The sequence below is a fragment of the Aureococcus anophagefferens genome, assembly GCF_000186865.1.
Source record: "Aureococcus anophagefferens unplaced genomic scaffold AURANscaffold_19, whole genome shotgun sequence".
Lineage (NCBI taxonomy): Eukaryota > Pelagophyceae > Pelagomonadales > Pelagomonadaceae > Aureococcus > Aureococcus anophagefferens.
In genome coordinates, this window is record NW_008705579.1 from 567,521 (window position 1) to 590,352 (window position 22,832).

At 73.2% G+C, this 22,832-nt stretch overlaps 7 protein-coding genes across 7 annotated transcripts; 4 read left to right on the forward strand and 3 right to left on the reverse strand.

Annotated features, from left to right (window-relative positions):
* Positions 1-2,786: 2,786 nt before the first annotated feature.
* Positions 2,787-3,467, forward strand: AURANDRAFT_60231 (hypothetical protein; the record flags this gene model as incomplete). Its single annotated transcript, XM_009041161.1, has 1 exon — positions 2,787-3,467. One exon carries the CDS (start codon positions 2,877-2,879, stop codon positions 3,426-3,428), a length of 552 nt encoding a protein of 183 aa, XP_009039409.1.
* Positions 3,468-8,493: 5,026 nt separating this feature from the next.
* AURANDRAFT_60232 (hypothetical protein) lies at positions 8,494-9,560 on the reverse strand (the record flags this gene model as incomplete). Its single annotated transcript, XM_009041203.1, has 1 exon — positions 8,494-9,560. One exon carries the CDS (start codon positions 9,543-9,545, stop codon positions 8,526-8,528), a length of 1,020 nt encoding a protein of 339 aa, XP_009039451.1.
* Positions 9,561-9,613: 53 nt separating this feature from the next.
* Positions 9,614-15,235, forward strand: AURANDRAFT_72126 (hypothetical protein; the record flags this gene model as incomplete). Its single annotated transcript, XM_009041162.1, has 6 exons — positions 9,614-10,719; positions 11,742-12,629; positions 12,758-12,926; positions 13,125-13,287; positions 13,488-13,493; positions 13,644-15,235. The coding sequence occupies 6 exons, from the start codon at positions 9,692-9,694 to the stop codon at positions 15,233-15,235; spliced, it is 3,846 nt and encodes a 1,281-aa protein (XP_009039410.1).
* A 96-nt stretch (positions 15,236-15,331) lies between these two features.
* AURANDRAFT_30242 (hypothetical protein) lies at positions 15,332-16,504 on the forward strand (the record flags this gene model as incomplete). The annotated part of the gene is made up of 1 exon (XM_009041163.1): positions 15,332-16,504. The coding sequence occupies one exon, from the start codon at positions 15,332-15,334 to the stop codon at positions 16,502-16,504; it is 1,173 nt and encodes a 390-aa protein (XP_009039411.1).
* A 1,027-nt stretch (positions 16,505-17,531) lies between these two features.
* On the reverse strand, positions 17,532-17,858 carry AURANDRAFT_13971 (hypothetical protein; the record flags this gene model as incomplete). The annotated part of the gene is made up of 1 exon (XM_009041202.1): positions 17,532-17,858. A coding segment is annotated over one exon (327 nt), but the record flags the coding sequence as incomplete, so codon positions are not given.
* Positions 17,859-20,042: 2,184 nt separating this feature from the next.
* On the forward strand, positions 20,043-20,990 carry AURANDRAFT_66101 (hypothetical protein; the record flags this gene model as incomplete). Its single annotated transcript, XM_009041164.1, has 2 exons — positions 20,043-20,257; positions 20,291-20,990. 2 exons carry the CDS (start codon positions 20,043-20,045, stop codon positions 20,988-20,990), a joined length of 915 nt encoding a protein of 304 aa, XP_009039412.1.
* A 460-nt stretch (positions 20,991-21,450) lies between these two features.
* AURANDRAFT_66102 (hypothetical protein) lies at positions 21,451-22,134 on the reverse strand (the record flags this gene model as incomplete). The annotated part of the gene is made up of 1 exon (XM_009041201.1): positions 21,451-22,134. One exon carries the CDS (start codon positions 22,132-22,134, stop codon positions 21,451-21,453), a length of 684 nt encoding a protein of 227 aa, XP_009039449.1.
* Between the last annotated feature and the right edge of the window lie 698 nt (positions 22,135-22,832).

A 22,832-nucleotide genomic window follows, 5' to 3' on the forward strand; every position in this document is an offset into this window, starting at 1 on the left:
CGGTCGAGCCACGAGTCCGGAACGCGGCAGTCGGCGCCCGCGAGCGCCTTGATCTCCGACGCGAAGTCGGGCCCGACGAGCTCGGCGACGGCGTACTCGACGAAGTGGGGGTGGAGCGACAGCGCGAGCGCCTCGTCGTCGAGGACGCGCGCGGCGAGCCCGCGGAGGTCGTTGGCGGCTTCGAGGAGCGCGTACCACGCGTCCGCGGGCACCGTCGTCGTCGCGCCGTTCCTCGGCCGCCGCGCGGCGGCGAGGCACCGGGCGACGCCGGCGCGCAGGCCCCGCGCGGCGCCCCGGAGGACGACGGCCGCGCGGTCGACGCGCGCGGCGCGGAGGTGCGACTCGACGGCGAGCCTCACCGCGCCGTCGCGCGCCGCGAGGCGGCACGCGGCGCGGAGCGCGCCCAAGTCGACGTCCGGGCTCGTCCAGTGGCCCGCGGCGACGAGCGCCTCGCGAAAGACGAGCGCGACGGCGCGGCCGGGCAGCGCGTCCTCGCGCTCGACGCGGCCCGGGGGCCAGCCCTCGACGGCCGCGACGGCGCGGCAGCCGCCGAAGTCGCCCTCGGCGGCCGCGGGGTCCGCCGGGTCGGCGACGTGCCGCTCGACCCAGAGCCGCACGGCCTTGGGCGTCGTCGGCGGCGCCGGGCCGTCGCCGTCGTACACGCCCGTCGCTTCCCAGGACCGGTCCGCCGTCGCCGCGGGGGGGAGCGCCTCGAGGGACCGCCCGCGCTCCCGCAGCGGCGCGCCGCCGTCGTCGTCCTCGTCTTCCTCCGCGTCGGTCTCCGGCGTCGCCGCGGGCGGGCAGGCGGGCGAGCCAAGGGTGGGCAGCATCGTGCTCGTTCGAAGGGCTCGATCAACCGGCAGTGCTTGGCTCAGTGATTGCGGTGAACATGAAGGCAATGAGTCCGCCGGCTTGCGATCGCGACGTCCCTGGCTCGCCCCTTAGTAGAACTGCCCCTCCTGCTCCGCACGCTGGTGGAAGGCGGCGATGGTGTCCGCGCCCTCGCCCTTGGCGTTGGGCACGAAGGGGAACGACTCGAGCGCGTCGAAGGCCTGCTTCTCGTAGAAGAGCACGGGCGACTCGTCGGACTGCGTCGAGTGGACGCAGCGGCTCGCGGCGTAGAAGAGCAGCGCCGACATGCCGTGCGTCGCGAAGACGGCGAGGATGAGCTCGAAGCGCATCGCGATGTCCGTCGCGTAGTCGGACGACGCCATCCGCTCGTCGAGCTTCCCGAAGAGGAAGAGCACCGTCGCGTTCATGCACGTCGTCGTCGCCATGATGATGGCGATGGAGTAGCCCCGGAGCCGCGGCGGCAGCGACAGCTGGAGCACGGAGATGGCCGGCGACAGCCAGCACTCCGCGAAGAGGACCATCGCGACGAGCGCGGCCATCGACGCGAGCGCGTCGTCGTAGAAGAGCACGACGACGGCGAAGGGCAGGGACAGCAGCGCCCCGACGGCGGGCACGTAGACGCGCGCGCGCCCGTTGCCCTGGCGCACCCAGTAGTCGACGATGCGCAGCCCCGTCGACGACGACACCGTGCCGCCGACGGCGACGGCCGCGGCGTTGACGAGGGAGAAGGTCGTCAGCGACTCGGGGAAGCAGACGGCGTAGAACTGGGGCAGGAACGCGAGCATGGCCGCCGTGCCCATGGACCGCACGGACGACGCGGCGATGAGAAAGATGAGGAGCTTCGACCTCAATACGGTGCCCACGAGCGCGCAGCGGCCCGTGCGCTCGTCCTGGTAGACGTCGCCGGGGTCCACGGGCCGCTCCGTCCGCGGGTACTTGGCCTGGTAGGACCCGTTGGGCACCGGCGGCGCCGCGTGCGCGCGCTCCGTGACCGCGCAGAGCGTCACCAACGCGGGAATCAAACGGCAGAGCGCGACGATGTGGCACACGGACCGCCAGCCCACGAGGGACGCCATGGCCAGGGACATGGACGCGACGCCCGTGCCCAGGTAGACGCCGAGCACCTGTGTGGAAACCAACCACTGGTTTGGGAGGTCCTGACCAAACTTGAGAATTCTCTAGCTCGGTCAAATTGAAGTCGATTCGGCTGATTTTTGGACGGATCGATCGCTCCCGTCGAGTTCTCGAAGCACAGCCGAAGAGCTTGCGTCGAAATTGTCGCGTACGCTCACATTGAAGTCGGGTTGAAGATTTGGTTTCCACACAGCCGAGCACGTAGATGCCGTTCGCCTCGGACCGGTGGTCGCCGCCGCACTTGTCCGACAAGAGGCCGTGGGACGCGTTGTTCACGAACCACTCGCCCAGGCCCAGCACGGCCCGGGCGGAGAAGAGCTCCCAGAAGGAGCCCGCGAGGCCCGTCATCACCGTCGACGCGCAGGACAGCAGCGAGCCGACGATCAGCAGGTTCCGCCGCTGCGGCACGACGCTGCTCGCGGCGCCGCCCAGGACCAGGTAGCTCCCGGAGAACGCGAAGCCGCAGAGGATGCCGAACTGGACGGACCCGATGCCCGTCGCCGCCTTGATGCTGAAGAAGTCCGCCTCCTCGCGGCGGCCCGACAGCGCCACGCCGTCGGACTCGGGCACGGCGTAGAGGAAGATGAGCAGGCTCGACGCCCAGTGGCTGCAGGCCAGGTTCACCAGGATCACGGACACGGACGCGCCCTCGCGCATGGCGCGTGCTCCGGCGCCGCGCGGCCAAGGGGCTGCGGCCGCCGACAGATCGCGCCGCCGGCGCCGCGCAGATCGATGCATCTCATGGGCAGCGTCGAGGCCGCGCAAACATTTTGGCCGAGCCTCGCATCGCGGGCATAGACGCCGTCGAGCCGCCGCGTGTTTAGCTCTCTCGCCACCGCCGCGCGCCGCCGCCCCGGCCCTCCCGCCGCCGGCGCCTTGGCCGCGCCACCATGGGCATCCTGTTCAGCCGCGTGTTCCAGGCCCTCTTCGGGTCCAAGGAGGTGCGCATCCTCATCCTCGGCCTCGACAACGCCGGCAAGACGACGATCCTCTACAAGCTCCAGAACGAGACCGACGACGAGGAGATCATGACCATCCCGACCATCGGCTTCAACGTCGAGACGCTCCAGTACAAGAACATCAAGTTCCAGGTCTGGGACCTCGGCGGCCAGACGAGCATCCGGCCCTACTGGCGGTGCTACTACCCGAACACGGACGCGATCATCTTCGTCGTCGACTCCGCGGACAAGGAGCGCCTCGCCGTCGCGCGCCAGGAGCTCCAGGCCATGCTCGAGGAGGAGGAGCTCAAGGACGCGATCCTCCTCGTGCTGGCGAACAAGCAGGACCAGCGCGGCGCGCTCGGCGCCAAGGACGTGTCCGAGGCGCTCGGCCTGCCGGACGTGCGCAACCGCCAGTGGTCCATCCAGGAGACCTGCGCGACCAAGGGCAAGGGCCTGTCCGAGGGCTTCGACTGGCTCGTCACGTGCATCAAGGGCGAGTAGGCCGGCGGGCGTCGCGCGTCCTAAACAACCGTACCCGGGGATGGTCGCCGAGCCGCGTTCGACGCATCCACACGACACAAAGTTACATGCCGACGTCGTCCTGGAGGTCCGCGCCGCTCCGGTTGAAGCTCGGCGGCCGCTTCTTCGCGGCGTCGTCCGCGAAGGACAGCGTCGTCGGCGTCGACGCGGACGAGTCGGGCGCCGCGGCCTCGTCCGTCGCCGCGCGGCGGCCCCGCGTCGTCGGCGGCGCCGCCTCGGGCGCGGGCCCCGCGAGGTAGTCCGCGACGCGGTCGACGAGCGGGCCGGACCGGTCGCGCGGCGCGCCGAATCGACCAAAGGCCCGGAGCAGCGCGCATAGCACGGCCGCGTGGCGCCGCAGGGTCCGGAGCAGGGCGCCGTCCTCGACGGTCCTCTGGTCCGACGCGAAGGGGTTCGCCAAGCGGTTCTTGACCCAGGCGAAGGACCCGTCGGCGAGGACGCGGACGAAGACGCGGCCCGACCGGTGGAGGTACTGGCGCTCGCGCGCGTGCGCCGGGAGCATCTTCGCCGCCGCCTGGGACGCGCGCCGGGGCACGGGCGCGCCCCGCAGGGGCTGCTTCCGCGCCGTCGCCGAGTGCGCCGCGGCCGCGGCCGCGACGAGCGCCGACGGCGAGTCGCGCGCGAAATCCAGGCGCCGGTGCAGGGCCCGCTCGAGCGCCGCCGCGAGGGCCGGCTCCGGCGCCGGCGGCACGGCGGACGCGTGGGCGATGAAGGGGTGGATGTCGAGGTGGATCGAGTACTCCGGCACCTGCACCAGATTCAGCTTGAGCTGCTTCGCCTTGCGGCAGAGCGTGCTCAAAAACTCCTCGACGACCCAGCCGGAGCACAGGAGCCAGTGGAGCGCGAGGCGGTAGCAGCGCTGGTCGTCGACCGACGAGTCGCACTCGAGCGCGAGCCACTCGTCGCGCCACGTCGCGTGCTCGAGCGCCATCTGCAAGAGATGGGGCCGCGCGGGCAGCCCGCCGAGCTCGCGGCCCGCCGCGGCGTCGCGGCGCGCCTCGAGCGCCGGCGACCGGCCCGCGGCCCGCTTCGAGTTCAAAAAGGCCTCGAAGCGCCCGAAGCGCTCGAGGTAGGACTCGCGGCCGCCCGCGTCGCCCGGCGGCACGAGCGCGAAGAGCACGCGCCGGAACTTGACGGAGCTGAGCGTCGCCGCGGGCGAGAGGAAGCCGGAGATGACCTGGTCGAGCGTGTTCCAGTTCGTCTCCGGCGACGGGTACTTGAGGAAGGTCTGGGTCTTGGACGCGTACGCGCCCTCGTCGCCGCACCTGGGCAGGACAAGAGTGCGAAATTCCCAACTTCAAAGGCTCCTATCTCGGTCGTTTTCCACTCGTTTCGGCTGATTTTTGGACGAGCGATCATCTCTCGCAACGGTCTCGAAGCACGGATGCTTTTTCCAGAACGAGCGCGCGCGGAACACTCACGTTGAAGCGACGTTGAATCACCCTTGTCCTGCCCAGGCGCCGCACCACAGCGCGTACTCGTAGTCGAAGCGGTTGCTCTCGTCCGCGTTGTTGCCGTGGCGCGACCGGTAGGAGCGCACGTCGACGCGCTTCTCGAAGCCGTTGTAGCTGAGGACCTGGATGCGGTGGCCCATGGACAGCGTGTAGGTCGACGCGGCGCCGCCGAGCGGCGGCGTCCGGCCGCGCGGCGGCCCGCCGCCGCGCGGCGGCGCGAAGCCGCCGCGCGACGGCCGCCGGCGGCCGCCCCGGCCCGGTCGGGGGTTCAACCGGGAGATGCGCTCCGGCGACTCGTCGGCCTGGACGACGAGCTGGTAGTCGCCCGCGATGCGCTGCGCGACCATCTGCGCGACCATCTCCGCGGCGCCCGTCGTCGAGTCCGGCGGCAGGAGCACGGAGTGGTTCGCCTCCTCGTAGGCGCCCGTGCCGAACTCGTCCGGGAGGTAGTCCGTCTCCACGGGCAGCACCGCGGGCGTGATCAGCGACTTCCAGTTGGGCCCCGGGCAGTGGAGCCGCGTCGTCGCGGACCGGAACTCCTCGGAGCCGATGGGGAAGACGTGGCTCCAGCGCCGCCGGTTGTGGGACCGCTGCTTCAGCAGGTCGGACTCGTCCTCCTTCCGGAAGGGGTTGACGAAGCGCCGCGGCTCCTCCTCCGCGTACTCCGCGGCGGCGTTCTCCGGCGCGGGCTCGAGCGACGCGTGGAGCCCGGACCGGGGCCGCGCCGCGGCGGGCGCCCCGGGCGACCGCGGCGGCTCCGGCGACGCGAGGGCGGCGCCGGGCTCCTCGTCGACGGAGTCGCTGCGCTTGTGGCGCCGGTCGCGGAGGAACGAGCCGCGCGGCGGCGACCGGTACGCCTCGGACGCCAAATCCGCGCCCGAGTTCGACCGGTGGCGGAGCCGCGCGCGGCCCCGCGCGTCCGACGACGACCGCGCCGCGGGCTCGAAGTGCTCGGGCTCCGGCGACCCCTCGCGCTTCTCGGGCGGCGGCTCCAAAAGCTCGGGCGGGCCGCCGCCGTACGTCGCCGCGTCGTAGGCGTCGAAGCGGTCCTCGAGGGACGGCTCCCGGACGTCGCGGCCCCCGCGGCGGCTCGGCGCGACGAAGACGCGGGACCCCGCGGACCGCGGGCTCGACGCGCGCGGCGACCCCGCGAGAGTCGTAGACGTCGACGACGACCGGCCGAGGAGCGACGCGTCGTAGCAGTAGGGCAGCTGCTCGTCGTCGTCGTCGAGCGTCGACTCGTCCTGGGACGGCGCCCGGGGCAGGCCGTCGGGGCTCGCCAAATCCTGGGACGCCTGCGACGACCCCAAGTCGAACCAGACCGCGGGCTCGGCCGAGCCCGCGCGCGAGCTCAGGCTCCCCACGAGGATCGACGGCCGCCAGGGCGCGCCGCCGCCGGACGACGCCAGCGACGACTGGGGCGTCGTCGAGACGGCGTCGTCGTAGGAGCCCGACCGCTCCAGGCTGCCGCGGAGCGCGGACCCCAAACCGCCGCGCGGCGACGCGGGCGACCGCGGCCGCGCGGGCGGCCGGCGGCCGCGGTCGGCCCGCGGCTCCGCGGGGGGGTGCGCCTCGAGGGCGCCGACGGCGCCGCCGCCGCCGGACCGCAGGAGGAAGGCGAGCGCGTCGGGCACGCGGCGGCGCCGCGCGGCGTCCGCGCGGTCGCCGCGGCGGTCGCCGTCGCCCGGCGGCGACCGCCGCCGCCCCCGCGCGTTTTCGTCGCCCGTGCGCGTTTCGCCGAGGTCCAGCGTCGCCATGCGCCAGCCGTCGCGCGCGCGCCGCGGCGCCGCGGCCGCGATCCACGCGGCGGGCTCCGCCGCGCGATCGGGGTCGACGAAGCTCAGATTGATCCAGTGGGGCACCTCGTAGGTCGCCCGGCCCCGCGACTTCTTCGACCGGTGCATGAAGATGGGCGCCGTGTGGAGCGGCGGCACGGCCAGCGACAGCATGTCCATGCCGATGCCGTTGTCCATCATCCGCTGCTTCGTGATCTGCGCGAGCCGCGCGTCGACGCTGAGCACGCCGCAGCCCGCGCTCACGAGGACGATGGAGTTGCCCGTGCGCTGGACGTCGCGGTCCATGTAGTGCTTGTCGAGCACGTTTAATGTGAGATTGATCGCCTCGAGGACGTTGCCGTCGGCCGCGCGGCACACGCGCAAATTCCGCGGCACGACGCGCGCGAGCGACCGCGCGAAGGCCACGAGCTCCCGCTTCAGCGCAGCGACCAAACGCTGCGCGTCGTCGTGCGCCGGCGCCTCGTTCTCCAGCACGACCTTGTAGAGGTCGCGCGCGCCGCCGAGCCCGCCGTCGACGCGCGCGAAGAGCACCTGGGCAGCACAAGGGTGATTCAACGTCGCTTCAACGTGAGTGTTCCGCGCGCGCGCGTTACGGAAAAAACATCCACGCTTCGAGACCGTTCCGAGAGATGATCGCTCGTCCAAAAATCAGCCGAAACGAGTGGAAAACGGCCGAGATATGAGCCTTTGAAGTTGGGAATTTCGCTCTCTTGTGCTGCCCTGAAGAGCACGACGGACAGCGAGTGGTTCACGCCCACGGCGCGCCAGCGCTCCAGCAGGGGCGCCGCGAAGCCGTCCACGAGGCGCTCGACGTGCAGCGCGTCGCCGCCGCCGCCCGTGGGCTCCCACATCTCGAACGACATCTGCACGAGCCAGAAGAGCCGCGTCGACCGCGTGCGGAACACGAGCCGCGTGTTCGCGCTGAGCACGGCCGACGTGATCGTCGACCCGTCGCAGCCCCGGAGCTCGTGCGCGGCCGCGCGCATGCCGCCGATGTCCAGCACCTTGCCGACGTGGAGCGCGCGGCCGACGACGGCCGTCTTGAAGCGCCACATGTCCGCGCGGCTCACGAACTGGTCCTTGAACCAGAACTCGCAGAAGTCCGCCGCCGCCGACGCCTCCGGGTCCTCGCAGAGCTCGACGGACGCGTCGGACCACGGCGCGACGCCGCACCTGGGCAGCAAAAGGGTGCGACATGCCCAGTTTCAAAGGCTCCTCTCTCGGCCGTTTTCCGCTCGTTTCGGCTGATTTTTGGACGAGCGATCATCTCTCGGAGCGGCCTCGACGCGTGGGTGCTGTTTCCGAAACGCGCGCGCGCGGAACACTCACGTTGAAGCGACGTTGAATCACCCTTTTGCGGCGCGACGCCGCACGCCTCGGCGACGGATTTCAGCAGCGACAGCTCGAGCCGCTTCGACGCGAACTTCTCGAGGCGGCTCTTCTCGTCGACGCGGACCAGGGTCGCGCGCAGCACGACGCGCGAGTTCGCCGACGCCGTCGACGTCTTGAGGAAGACGACGGACCCGTCGCGGATGCCCGGGAACGTCTCGGGGTGGAGCAGCAACTCGTCGCTCGAGAAGCTGCCGTCGTGCACGTGCACCTTCGCCGCCGCCATGGCGCCGTCGCGCGCCGCGGCGCGGCGCGCCGCGGGCGGTCGGCGGCCTCGCGCGCGCGCGCGTCGACGGCGGCGGCGGCGTGGAGAGATGCTCGAGGTGCTTCGACTGAGCTGCGACCGCAACTTGAAGGCCTCGTTCAGCTCTCATCGGGAGCATGCGAAAGGGCACGGTTAGCGCTGCGCCGGCCGGTGCTTAGGGCTCCTCCGCCGCGCCGTCCTCCGGGAGCGCGGCGTCGCGGAAGTTGTGGACGGGGGCCTCGTCGAGCGCGGAGAGCCGCGCGCCGTCGGCGACGACGAGGCCGACGACGACGGCGACGTCGTCCTCCTTGCCGCCGTAGTGCTCGAGGCCGTCGAGCCTCGCGGCGTCCGTGAAGGGCGTCGCGGCGGATTCGTCGTCGAAGACGGCGACGGCCGCGTCCGCGAGCGCGGCCGCGAGCACGTCGAGGTTCTCGCGGCAGTCGTCGAATGCGGCGGCGTCGTCGCTCAGGCCCGCGACGCGGTCGCTGAGGCTCCCGAAGCCCCCCTGGCGCGCCGCCGACGCCCAGACGACGCCGACGCGCGCCGCGACGGCGCGCTGCGCGGCGTCGTCGGAAACGTTGTCCCAGAAGCCGTCCGTCGCCGCGACGACGACGTCGCCGGCCCGCGCCGTCGCCGCGAGGGCATCGGCGCCGCAGGCGCCGAGGGCCGCCTCGCCCGCGAGGTCGTCGGCGGCGGACGCCTGATACGGGCAGTTGAAGTAGTGCGTCTGGTCCGCCGTGCGCAGCACGACGCGCGGCCAGAGGCCGACGGCGCCCCGCGACCGCCGCGGCGCGGGCCGCAGGAGCGCGCAGGCGCTGTCGCCGAAGTTGCAGACCTCGAGGCGGTCGCCGTCGAGCGTCGCGACGAGGAGCGTCGAGCTGCCGCCGCGCCGGCAGACGTCGTCGCGCGTCGCGGCCGCGCGCGCGGCGGCGACGGCGGCGACGGCGCCGCCGCCGGCGTGCCGCTGCGCGTGGGCGAGCAGGCGCCGCGAGAAGTCGCCCGGGTCCACGCCGGCGCGCTTCGAGCCCCCGACGCCGTCGGCGACGCCGAGCGCGTTGTCGGCGGCGCTGGCGAAGTAGGCGTCCTCGCCGTCCTTCTTCTCGCGGTGCGGCCGACTGCTGCTGCCGACGAGCAGGCGCAGGCGGCGCCGTGCGAGAATTGGGCGCGGCGCACGCTCCGCTAGGGCTCGCAGCATCGTCAAGTTGTGCAAGTGCTGCGGCAAATTTGCAAAGAGCAGGGCAAGTTCTCTGCAACCAGCGATCGATGGGCAGATGATGGGCTCTCCTGATGAGGCGGTTGCTCGGTTGTGTTAAGTGAAACACCTTCAAGCGCTTCAGCACGATGGCAGCGCAATTGGCCGAAGCGCTCACGCGTGCGAGCGACGCGGCCGTGCTCCTGGAGCGCGGCGACGCCGCGGAGGCCTGCGCGCTGTACCGCAAAGCCGTCAAGCTCACGGCGAAGGCCGTGCGCAGCGACGCGGCGCTGGCCGAGGCCGCGGCGCTCATGGCCGACGCCTTGCTCGCAAAACTTGCCGCGGCCAAGGGCGCCGAGCCGTCGGCGGCGCCGGCGGACCGCGTCGTCGCGTGCGAGGCGCTCGCCGGCGCGGCGCTCGACGCCGCGGCGCGGTCGCTCGCGGCCGACGGCGTGGTGGTCGTGCGGCGGCGCGCGGACGCCGGCGACGTGCGGCGCCTCGGCGCGCACGCCAAACGCATCGAGGCGCTCGTCGCCGACCGCGCGCGCCGCGGCGCGTTCTCGTGCCTCGAGGCCGCGAGCCGCCGCCGGGGCCGCGTCGACGTCAAGCTCGACGCCTGCGGCCACGGCGCCTTCGACGCCGCGGCCGCGGACCTGGCCCGCTTCGCGCGGCGCGACGACCGCTGGCTCTGGCCCTTGGCGCGGCGCGTGCTCGGCGACGACGTCGTCTTGGCGTACGTCGGGCTCGTCGCGTCGTTCCCGGGCTCCGACGACCAGCCCTGGCACGCGGACGGCGTGAAGCTCTTCCCGGGCCACGGCGGCGAGCTCCCGGCGCACGCGCTCAACTGCTTCGTGCCCCTCGTCGACGTGACGCGCGCCGCGGGGCCGACGGAGTTCGCGCCCGGGTCGCACCGGCCGCAGGCCGAGCGCGCGCTCGACGCCGAGCTCCGCCGCGGCGGCGCGCCCCGCGACGTCTTCGCGCCGGAGCTGGCGCCGGGCGACCTCCTCGTCTACGACCAGCGCACGGTCCACCGCGGCGTCGCCAACGTGTCGCAACACTCGCGGCCCATCCTCTACCTCCTCTTCTGCCGGCCCTGGTTCCGGGAGCACATCAACTTTGGCTCGACGTCGCTCTTCGACGACGACGACGAGCCGCCCCGGGAAAAGAAGAAGCACCGGTCGTAATCACACCTTACGAGTCGGCGAGGCTCCGCGCGAGGGCGGCCTTGAGCGCCGCGTCGTCGTCGTCGTCCGCCGGCGGCGGCCCGCCCATCGCCGCCGCGAGCGCGCGCGACAGGTCCGACGCGGACACCGCGGGCGCCGGCGCGGCGGCGGACAAAGCGAGGACCCGCTGGAGCTCCTCGTCCTCGTCGTCGTCCTCGTCGTCGTCGTCGTCGTCCTCGTCGCCCTCGAGGTCCTCGTCGCCCGGCTCGCCGTCGTCGAGAACGTCCGACGACCGCCGCAACAAGTGCGTGTCGCTGAAGATGTTCAGGCGGCACGCCAGCCGCTCGGACGCCTCGAGGACGAAGCCCTGGCTCATCCAGTAGACGCAGGAGTCCTCGAGCGCGAGCACGTAGGTGTTCGCCTCGTTGCAGGAAGCGGCGGCGGTCACGAAGTTCACGGCCGCGGACGCGAGGCCCCTGCCGCGCGCGGCCGGCCGCGTCGTCACGTAGTCGACGATGAGGCGCGACCTGCGCGCCGGCGCCGCGCCCGCGGGCGCCGGGTCGAGGACCGCGCGGAGCACGCAGGCGACGCCCTCGGCGCCGTCGCGCGCGGGGTCGACGAGCGCCGCGTAGTAGAGCTGGAACCCCGGCCGCCGCGCGCTCCACTTCTTCCAGTCCTCCTCGGGCTCGATGTCGCCGAACTCGTCGCTCTCGTTGAGCGCCGTGGAGACGAGGCTCATGAGCGCCAGGGAAGAGCCGTGGCGGAGGATCATCCCGTGCTTCTCGAGCCACTCGCTGCTCTCCTCGCCGGCCTCGGGCAGGCCGCACCAGGAGTCCGTGCGCGCGCGCTTCGCGGCGAGCTCGGCCATGGGGGTGGAGCGTCGTCGGCCAGCACGAAGCGCTCACCTGCTCGAGCCAAGTCACACAAGAGTCGCGTCGTCGGTCAACGCGAAGCGCTCACCTGCTCGGGCCAAGTCAAGGCGGTTCAAGCACGGCTGTAAAAGCTGCTCCTTTGACACAGTGCAGCCCGCATACAGGGGACTTTGCACGATGGACGCCGACGACGACCTCGCCTGCGACCTCGAGTTCTTCGCCTGCGCGCAGCGCGTCGCCGCGTGGGACGTGGTCGAGCCCGACGCGCCGCCGCCCCCGGCCCGGGACCGGCTCGGTGCGCTCGAGCGGCGCGTGCGGCGGCTCTCGCGCCGCGTCGAGGCCCGGCGGCCCCGGCCGGCGGCGCCGCGCGAGAGCTCGCGGCGGGGCAGCCTCGCGGCCTGGGAGCGGCGCGCGCTCCTCGAGGCCGTCGAGCAGCAGCTCGCGGCGCGCGCCTTCGGGAGCTTCTACTGCTGGACGCAGTTCACGCTCGTACACCTCGAGCTCGACGTCCGCGCCGTCGCGCGCGCGCTCGCGGCCTTTTGCGGGCTCGGCCTCCAGGCCTTCGTGCTCGCCATGGCGCTCGACGCCAAGTACGCCGCGTGGCGCGAGCGGGCCGACGAGCTCGAGGACGACGACGACCGGGTGGACTGGCGGCTCCGGAGCCGGCACGGCGTCGGCGGCGTGCCGTCGCTCGTGCTCTTCCCGCTCTGCTTCGGCTCCCTCGTGCTCGCGCTGTCGCTCCGGTCCGAGCTCCACGAGCTCGTCGTCGGCGCGCTGCTCGTCGTGCCCGCGGCGCGCGAGCTGACGTACCGCGCGGGCTGGCGCGGGCGCGTCGCGTGGTTCGCGGCGCGGTCGCTGGCCTACGGCGTCCACGTCGCCAGGCTGGGCCTCGTCTTCCTCTACCTGCGCGTCTCCGCGGCGCTCCTGGGCACGGCCGACGGGCCCGTGGACATCATCGTCGACTGCCTGACGCTCGTCTTCGTCCTCGAGCTCGACAACCTGATGCGGCTCGCGGGGCGGGAAAAGGCTCCGATCTCGGCCGTCTCCCACTCGTTTCAGCTGATTTTTGGACGAGCGATCATCACTCGGAGCGATCTCGACGCGTGGATGCTTTTGCCGGAACGCGCGCGCGCGGAACGCTCACATCGAAGCGACGTTGCATCACCCCGTTCCCGCCCAGGCGCCTCGACGCGTCGCGCACGCTCTTCGGCCGCGCGCGCGCGTCGGCGAACGACCGCGCGCGCCACCTCGGCGCCAAGCTCCGGGCCATCGCCGCGGCCACGCTCGACGCGGGCACGTCCGGGCGGCGCGCGGAGGCGCGGTGCGAGCACGCGTGCGTCGTCGCCTGTGTGGAAATCAACCACTGGTTTGGGGGCCCCCACCAAACTTCAGAACTCTCTATCTCGGTCAATTCGAAGTCGATTCGGCTGATTTTTGGACGAATCGATTGCTCTCGTCGACTTCTTGAAGCGCAGTCGAAGAGCCTGGTCCAAACCGTTCGATTACGCGCACATTGAAGTCGGGTTGAAGATTTGATTTCCACACAGGTCGTCGCGCTCGCGGGCCTCGTGCTCCTCGCGGCGTGCCGCATGCAGCGCGTCACCGCGCGCGGCGACGTCACCGTGCCCGGGGACCCGGACCGGGACGCCATGGCCGCGGCGCTCCACTGGGTCTCCAAGGCCATGATCCTCGTCGTCGCCGCGCTCGTCTGTGCCGAATTCAACCACTGGTTTGGGTGGTCCTGACCAAACTTCAGAACCTCTAGCTCCGTCAAATCGACGTCGATTCGGCTGATTTTTGGACGAATGGATTGCTCCCATCGGGTTCTCGAAGCACGGCAGAAAACCTCGCGTCGAAACGGTCGCATACGCGCACATTGAAGTCGGGTTGAAGATTCGATTTCCACGCAGGCGCTCGTCGCCCAGGCCCGGCGCTTCGCGCTCCACGTCTCCGCCGCGCACGCGGCCGCGCTCCTCCTCTTCGACGTCGCCGTCGTCCTCGCCCTCAGCGACGCCGCCGCCGACGCCTTCTTCGCGCCCGACGCGCCGCGGGAGAGTTTTTTTTAGGGCCCGTTGAGGCCGTGCGGGAGGGCTTCGTTGAAGTTTTACTTGCATTCGAGTTACCGCGCTCCTCGGAGTCGATGGCTTCCAGCCTGCTCGTCATCGAGACGGTCGCGGAGCATGCGGTGCTCGACGCCTTCGACGCGGTGACGCTCGCCGTCGTGTCGCGGTCGTGCCGGGGCGCGGCGCGGCGCGCGGTGTCGCGGCGCTTCGGCGCCGTCACGGTGGCGCCCTACCTCTGCGACCTCGGCGAGGCGTCGCGGCGGACGCTCGACGGCCGCGGCCTGCGGGCGCTCGCGCGCCTCCTGAGCGGCGGCGGCGGCGTCGAGTGCGTCCTCGACCGGCTCCTCGGCGCGTCCGACGCGGCGCTCGCGGCCTTTTGCGCGTCGCCGGACGTCGCCGCGCGCTGCGAGCGGCTCGCGGTGCGCGCGTGCCCGCGGCTGCGGTCCCCGGGCGCGCTCGTCGGCGCGCTGCCGCGGCTGCGGACGCTGAGCCTCGAGCGCTGCGGCCAGCTCGCGGACGCGGAGCTCCGCGACGCGCTCGCCGCGGCGCCGCCGACACTCGAGGGCCTGTCGGTGGCCGGCTGCTCCGTGACGACGACGGACGACTTCCTCCTTCGCGCGGCCGCCGCGCCCTGCGCGCCGTCGCTCGCGTTCCTCGACGTCTCGGGCATGAAGAAGCTGACGATCCGGGGGCTCGCGGCGCTCGGCCGCGCGGCCGGCGCCCTCCGGAGCCTCCGCCTCGACGGCTGCGACGGCGTCGACGTGGCCGCGCTGCTCCGCGACGCGGCGCTCTTCCCGGCGCTCGCGGAGATCCACGCGAAGCGCGGCTCCCCCGGCGCCGCGCGGCGGTCCGACCTCTTCGCGGGCCTCGCGGCGCGGCCGCGCCTCGAGGTCGCGTCCCTAGCCGCGCAGTGCTTCTTCGCCGCCACGCGGCGCGGGCCCCGCGACGCCGCGCCCGTCGCCGCGGTCGCCGCGCCGCGGCTCGCGCGCCTCGAGCTCCAGGGCTGCAGCGTCGACGCGGTCGCGGTCGCGTTCTTCCGAGGCGGCCCGCGGCGCGGGCTCCTCGCCCTCGACCTCTCGGCGTGCTCGGGCGCGGCGCGAGAACACCTCGAGGCCGTCGCGGCGCGCTGCCCGGACCTCCGGTCGCTGCGCCTCGCGTGCCTCGCGCCGACGCTCACGTCCGACGCGCTCTGCGGCCTCGTCGCCGAGCTGCCGCGGCCGGAGCAGCTCAAATTGCTCGACGTCACGTGGAACGACGGCGTCACGGCGGGCGGCGTCCGCCGCGCCGCGGAGCGGCTCTCGCCGGACGCGACGATCCGCGCGAACGGCAAGGCGCGCGCTCGAAAGCGGCCCCACGCGGCCGGCCGCTGCCCGGCGCAGCGCGCCGACGGCGAGGTCTTCGAGAGACGGGTCGCGTTCTCTTGCGGGACGTGCTCCCCGGGGCAGGGCGACGTCTTCTGCGAGCACTGCGCGGCGACGTGCCACGCGGGCCACGACGTCGTCTACAAGGGCAAGATGAAGATGTTCTGCGACTGCCCGACGCTCTGCGCCGGGCACCGGTGCTGCCCCCGGGGGCAGGCTCGGTGTGCAAGGTGAACTCAAGAAGGCCTTCAAGAGCCGACCGTCGACCTATTCAAGGGATCTTCAATCATCCCCTTGACCTATTTCGTCGCTCGGCCTTCCTGCTCTGTTATGACGTCTTTCCTGTTCCGGCGCTTCGCGACGACGCGCGCGCCGGCGCCCGTCAACGTGGCCATCGTCGGCGGCGGGCGCATGGGCGAGATCCGCGCGACGAACATCGCGGCGTCGACGGAGGCGACGCTCGCGGCCTTCGTCGACGTCGCGCCCGACGCCGCGCGCGCCTTCGCGGCGCGCCACGGCACGGCGCCCTTCGGTGACCTGGGCGGCGCCGCGGCCGCCGCGCGCGCGGCGGGCGCGCCGCTCGACGCGGTCTGGGTCTGCGCGCCGACGCCCGCGCATCCCCGGATCATCGCCGACGCCGCGGCGCTGGGGCTCCACGTCGCCGTGGAGAAGCCCGTGGCCATGGGCGTCGACGACATCGCCGCGGCCTACGACGCCTGCGCCGCCGCGGGCGTTCACTTGCAGTGCGCGTTCCAGCGCCGCTGCGACGCGTCCTACGAGGGTCTGCGGAAGGCGGTCGAGGCCGGCGCGGCGGGCGCGCTGCGGTCCGTGCGCTGCACGTTCCGGGACCACCCGACGCCCGAGGCCGCCTTCCTCCTCGGCGGCGGCGGCGACCCCTACCACGACCTCGCGACGCACGACGTCGACTTCGTGCTGAGCTTGATCAAGTGCTCGCAGGCGCTCGCGCCGCGGGCCGCCGACGCGCCGGCGGCGCTCGCGCACTGCCCGACGGAGGTTTATGCGGTCGGCGCGTCGTCCGACGCCGCGCTCGCCGCGGCCGACGTCCACGACTCCGCGACGATCATGGCGACGTGGGCCTACTCGGGCGGCGCGGCCGCGACGTTCGACATCTCGCGGGCCTCGGCCTACGGCTACGACCAGCGCTGCGAGGTCTGGGGCGACTCGGGCGCGCGCGTCGCCGTCGAGAACCCGCACCGGACGGCCCTCAGCGTCTCCGACGGCGCCGGCGTCGCGGCGGACCGCCTCGCGCACTCGTTCCCGGAGCGTTTCGCCGACGCGTTCCGCGACGAGCTGTGCCGAATTCAAATCTTCAACCCGACTTCAATGTGCGCGTATTCGAATGGTTCGACACAAGTTCTTCGGCTATGCTTCGAGAACTCGACGAGAGCAATCGATTCGTCCAAAAATCAGCCGAATCGACTTCGATTTGACCGAGCTAGAGAATTCTCAAGTTTGGTCAGGACCACCCAAACCAGTGGTTGAATTCGGCACAGGCGACGAGCTCGCCGCCTTCGTCCGCGTCTGCCGGGGCCTCGAGGAGCCCAAGGTGTCGCGCGACGACGCCATCCTCGCGACGCTCGTCGCCGAGGCCGCGCTCGTCTCCGCGACGCGGCGCCTCCCCGTGAAGATCACGAACCCCGGCGGCTCCGCGGACCCGGCGGACCTCGTCCTCGAGTACGCCGAGCCGCCGGCCGCGGCCGCCGCCGCCGCCTAGGAAGGCGCGCGACAGGCCCCGCGCGAGCCACGCGACCGCCCGCAGAACCGCCCGACCCGTCCGCCCGCGCGAAGAGCGCGACCGCCGCCCGACTCGTCTCCCCGTTCCGTCCGCCCGGCTCCCCTAGGACCACTTATCCGAGCAGATCGTCCCCCCGTCGACGCCGACGATGTCCGCGTAGACGCCCGCGGCGCGGAGGTCCGCCTCGTAGGCGCGGCAGTCCGGCCCGCCGTAGAGCGCGTCCGTCGCCGCGTCGCGGACGCCGCGGACGAGGCCCAGGGCCGCGGCCCGCGGCGCCAGGGCCTCCGGCGGCGTCCCCGCGGCGCAGAGCAGGTTGTAGGACATGGGGCCCGACTCCGCGACGCCGAGGCCGCTCGGCTCGACGTTCGGCACGCGGAACGCGTCGTCCACACCGGGCACGATGCGGAAGACGGCCCACGCGCAGGCGTAGGCCGGGTGCCGCGCGAGCAGGCCGCGCTGTACGCCCGGCCCGTAGGCGAGGCGCGGCTGGACGAGCTCGAAGAGCAGCGCGGGCCGGCACGCGTCGATGGCGCCGCGCGCGCCCGCGAGCATCTCGAGGTCCATGCCTTCGACGTCCGACTTGATGAGCGCGGGGCAGCCGCCGGAGATGGCGCCGGCCCGCCGCAGCCCGTCCAGGGACGCGAGCGCCGCCGTCTCGGGCGCGGCCGCGGCCGCGTCGCCGGCGAAATCGACGCCGCGCCCGGGCGCGAGCGCGCGCGCGCCCGAGTTCTCCCGGCAGAAGCCGCCGTCGCACGCGCCGAGGGCGACGCGCCCGCCGTCCGCCGCGCCCAGGGCCTCGCCGTGGACGTCGACGTGGCGCAGGCCGTTGAGCGCCACGGACGCGGCGAGGAGCAGCCGCGGCGCCCGCTGCGGCTCCCAGACGTGGACGAGGCCCGAGGCGCCGACGGCGGCCGCGAGGCCCAGCGTGTGCGCGCCGACGTGGCCGCCGCACTCCCAGACCGTGTCGCCGGGCCGCAGCAGTTCCGCGGCGATGTCGACGATGGGCTGCTCCCACTCGCCGATCTCGCGCAGGTGCGTGCCGACGACGCGGTCGCCGAGGTCCGTGACGGAGACGCCGTAGCGGCCGCGCGTGACGGCGACCTCGCCCTCGACGAAGACGTTGTGGCCCTCGCCGGGCGCGAGATTGCGGCTGTGCGTCGTGTGGACGACGGCCGCGAGGATGGCGAGGCGCTGGCCCATTGCGCACAAGCTCAGGGGCAGCATCTAGGGGCAGCTTTGTTTGGTTGCACTTTCAACAATTCTTGGTGCGAGAGAATCTCAGAGATCTCGAGAGCAGTGGGAGCATGCCGTAGGTAAGCCGTAGGCCTTGCCGTGATTGATACGTCGTGCGGCAAGACTCCGCGTCGCGGAGTCTTCAGAAAGTTTGTCAGTGGCGTTGTGATTTCAAGGCCTGCCAGCCGCACGACGTATCAACCACGGCACTGCAAGGATGGCCATGGGGCTGCCTGTTCACATCCGCTCTAGGTCGCCGGCGGAGGTCGCCCTATGAGCCACTTACGCCGTCGCCGCAGTCCGGGAACCGCGCGGCCCAGCCGAGGCGCTGGAGCCGCGCGAACTCCGCGCGGAAGCGGCGGTCGCCGGGGCAGTGGAGGACGACGGGGTACGTGTCCGTGAGCGCGTTGTGGAGCGCGCCGTCGCGGACGCCGAAGTCGCGGGCGTCGCCGCGGCCGCCCGTGTTGCCGAAGAGCTCCTGGTGCGCGTCGAGGACGATGCGCGGCGCCCCGCGGCTCGCCGGCGCGCCGCCGCACGGCGGCGGCGCGCCGACGGGCGCCTCCTGCGCGAGGTACTCGCGGTGGAGCAGCGTCTGGTCCGACGCGCCGTCCCAGTCGGCCGCGCGCGTCGCAAGGACGCGGGCGAGGAGCGCCGCGACGTGCCCCGCGCGGCCCGCGAAGGACCCGCTGTTGAGGAACCGGTAGGGCGCGCCGGACTCCGGGTACGCGCGGCCGACGCACTGCTCGTCACCGCCCCGGAAGTAGAAGGGCTGCTCCGCGGAGAAGACGACGACGTCGGCGTCGCGCGCCTCGAAGCGCGCGAGCCGCGCGACGACGGCCGCCGCGCCGCCGCCGACGGCGACGTCGTAGCCGTCGACGGCCATGAGGACCGCGGCCCGCGGCAGGCCCGCCGCGAAGTCGCGGAGGAGCGCGAGCTTGAGGCCGTTGCTCCAGGTCGCGCCCGGCGGCGGCGCGAGGACTGTGAGGCCGAGGCCGTAGCCCGCGGCGCTCTCGCGGAGGCGCCGGAGGCCGCAGTGCGTCTCGTCGGTGGCGAAGGTCGCGAGGACGACGTCCGGCGGCGCCGCGGCCGCGCGCGCCGCGCGCGCGAGGGCGTGGCGCGCGCCGAGGTCGTCGTCGTCGGCGGCGAGCGCCGCGGCGAGCGCGTCCGCCGCGCGCGCGGCGTCGCCGGGTCGGTTCCGGTCGAGGAGCGCCATGCCCAAATGGCGCCGCGGCGCGGGGTCGCCCGGCGCCGCCGCCGCGGCGCGCGCGGCGTCGTCGACGGCGCCGTCGAGGTCGCCGCGCGCCGCGCGCACGGCGGACCGGAGCGTCAACGCGCCGGGCAGGTCCAAAACCCGGTCAGGAGGTCCTCCGCGCGGCCGTGGTACCCCGCGCGGAACGCGGCCTGCGCGAGGGCCGCGTCGAGGCCGTCGGAGGACGCCCCGGCGCGCTTCGCGGCGTCGTAGGCGTCGACGGCGCCGCCGTAGTCGCCCGCCGCGAGCCGCGCGGCGCCGAGGAGCGCGCGCGACGCGCCGTCGCCGCCGGCGACGCGCGCGAGCACGCGCGCCGCGTCGCCGAAGCGCCGCTGGTCGTAGAGCACGCGCGCGCGGGCCGTGGCCTCGGCCGCGGCGAGGGTCCCGTTGCCGCGGAGGACGACGTCGGCGGCGATGGCGTCGGCGCAGGCGAGGCCCTGGGGCGTCGGGCCAAAGTCGTGCCGCGCGCAGAACGCCGCGGCGTTGGCGTCGACGTCGCCGTCGAAGAGCGACGCCGGCAGGTCGTCGAGGGCGATCTCCGTCGTCGGCAGCGCGGCGCCCAGCCACGCCGCGACCAGCAGGCGGGCTTTCATCGTGCGGGCGGCCCCATCATGTCAACGGCACGGCAACGATGAAGATCCTATATCCTGTCAAAGCAGATTTTCACCTACCCACTCAGTTTCTACGGGCTGCATCGATCGAGGTGCGTCGTCGCGCCGCCGCCCGCCGCCCCGCCCGGTCCCCCCCGCGCCCGTCCCGTCCCCCGACCGGCGCCGCGCTCGCAGGTCGACGCACCGGACACGATGAAGTACACGGAGGAGGCCTACCAGCTCACGGACGAGGAGTCCCTGGCGCCCGTGCGCGCCGCCCCGCAGCGCTCGTCGCGCGCGGGCTTCGCCGCCGCCCTCGTGGCGACGGCCCTGTCGTCGGCGGCCGTCACCTACCGCGTGGCGCGCCCCGCGGCGGGTGCCCCGGCGCTCATGGCGCTCGACGGCGACAGCTCCGTCGTCGTCCACGCGTACGTCGACGCCATGTGACCCGACTGCCGGAGGCACGCGCTCTCGCTCCACACGTTCATGTTGAGCCACAGCGACGTTCTCGACGCCATCGACCTCAAGGTCGACTACCTCGGCTCCGCGGCGTCCATCGAGGAGCACGGCATCATCTTCGAGTCCGTGAACAAGTACGAGCTCTGCGCGGAGGACTCCCTCGAGCAGGGCGAGTGGTGGCCCATGGTCCACTGCATGTACGGCCTCCAGGCCTGCATGTCCTACACGGAGACGTCCGACGCCATGTCGTGCTCCGAGGCCGAGTCGGGCGCCGACGACGACGTCGCGATCCCGGGCAGCGACACGACGGGCCTCGACTCCTGCGTCTGCACGCTCGAGGGCGTCGTCGACTACTGCTCGGCGAAGCACACGTCGACGAACCTCACGACCCTCTCCGCCTGCACCAAGTCCGCGGAGGCGCTCACGTTGTACGAGGAGAGCAACAACGTCGCCTACGCGATCAACGACGGCTCGCCGCTCTGGGTGACCATCAACGGCAACGAGTACTCCTTCTCCACCAACGAGACGGACATCGGCCTCGCCTCCTGGGCGACACAGGTCCTCTCCCTCACCTGCCAGGCCATCGACGACTCCGGCGCGAGCCTCCCGTCGACGTGCTCCGACTACGTCTACCCGTCGTCGACGGACTCGTCGGACGTCGACAACACGGGCGGCGACGTCACGCCCGTCGTCCCCGTCTAAAGCGGCTCACGCCGCCGCGCCCCCCGCCCCGCCGTCGTCGCGCGCCGCCCAAGACCAAGCGCGCCCGCGACCCGCGCAAGGGCCGCCGCCGCTCCGCGTCCGATCACATTGAACCTCTGTGAAGCGAGCGCCGACCCGGAGATCGCATGACGGACCGCACGCCTCGCCCCCGACCGGGGGCGGCGTGCTCCTGACATGATCCCGGACCCTCGGCGCCTTCGGATTCCGCGGACGGCGGCGGCCCGCGGCTCGAGCGCCGCGGCCCGACGACGACAGCGGGACGGGGGACGCACCCCCCGCTTCTCCACTCCCCGCGCGCGCGCCTAGCGCCGCATCCCTCCTTTAACCATTACGTATGCGAACGCGCGGCGGACGCGGCTACGTACACTAGTACTGCGCCATCCCCGCCGTCGGTCCGTTTAGGCGACCCTCGGCGCTCGAAAAAGACGGGGCGCGCCCCCTAGAGCGCGGCGGCGGCGACGCACGTCGGCGAGTCGACCGCGGGCGGCTTCGGGGGCCCGGCGGCGGCGGCGGCGACGGCGGCGTCGATGGCCGCGACGACGCGCCGCGCGACGGCCGCCGGGCCGTCGGCCGCGTCGACGCGGGCCGCGTGGTGGTCGAGCCCCGCGTAGTAGCGCGCGTGGGCCGCGTCGAGCTCGGCGAGGTACGCCGCGGAGCAGCCGCCGCCGCCCGCGCCGCCCTCGGCGTCGTCGGCCGCGCCCTCGCCGTCGCGGCCCCGCGCGGCGACGCGCGCGAGGAGCGTCGCCACGGGCGCGTCGAGGAGGATCGTCGCGCGCGCCGTCGCGGGGAGCGACGCGAGCATGGAGTCGTGCGCGAGGTCGTAGGCGTCTTTATCGCAGCCCTTTAAATGCGTCGCCGCGAAGACGCAGCGGTCGCTCCAGAGCGACCGCTCCGAGACGACGAGGCGCGCGCCGGACGTCAGCGCGCGCCGGAGCGCGGCGTAGCGCGTGCTCAGCGCCATCATCTGGAACACGGCCGCGTGCAACCGCCCGTCGTACATGGCGGAGAGGAGGCCGGCTTGCTCCCAGGCCGCCACGGGCTCGTCGACGAAGACGACGCCCTCGACGCCGGCGTAGGCGTCGCGGAGCTTCGCCAGGAGCGTGCTCTTGCCTACCACGCGCATCGGTGACGGATCGTCCCAGCCACGATCTCTCGAAAGACGCCGCGTCGCTTGCCAATGCCGATGTTCCCCTCGATGTTGACGAGCAGGCACCCCTGTGGCAGCAGCGGCGTGGACCGGCGCGGCGTGCGGAGCGGCGGCGCCTCGTCGCGGCTCTTCTGCGGCGTCATGATTTTGGAAGCAGCCCAACTGCGATTTGCAAACGGAGGCCACGCGGGCTGCGTCATGGGCTGCCGCATGATGCACTTCACGTGAACAAATCCTTGAACCCGTCGGCCCGGTCATGGGCTGCGGAGAAGCTCTGCCGCTGCGGCTTGCTGCATGAATTTCACGCGCTTCTTCGAGCCGCCGGCGGCCGAGGCCGCCGCGCCGAAGAAGCCGCGCGCGCGCCAGGCGGCGGCGACGCAGGAGTCCGCCGCGCCGCGCGCGCGCAAGGCGGCGGCGACGCAGGAGTCCGCCGCGCCGCGCGCGCGCAAGGCGGCGGCGACGCAGGAGTCCGCCGCGCCGCGCGCGTGCAAGGCGGCGGCGACGCAGGAGTCCGCCGCGCCGGCGCCGCCGGCCGCGCCGCTGCCGCGGGCCTTCGCGGCGCTGCTCTTCTCCTACGACGACCTGCGCGCGGTCGCGAAGTCCCTCGAGCGCATGCGGCACGTGTCGCTGACCGTGGATAACGTCTGCGCGACGGCGCGCGCCGCGCGCGGCGC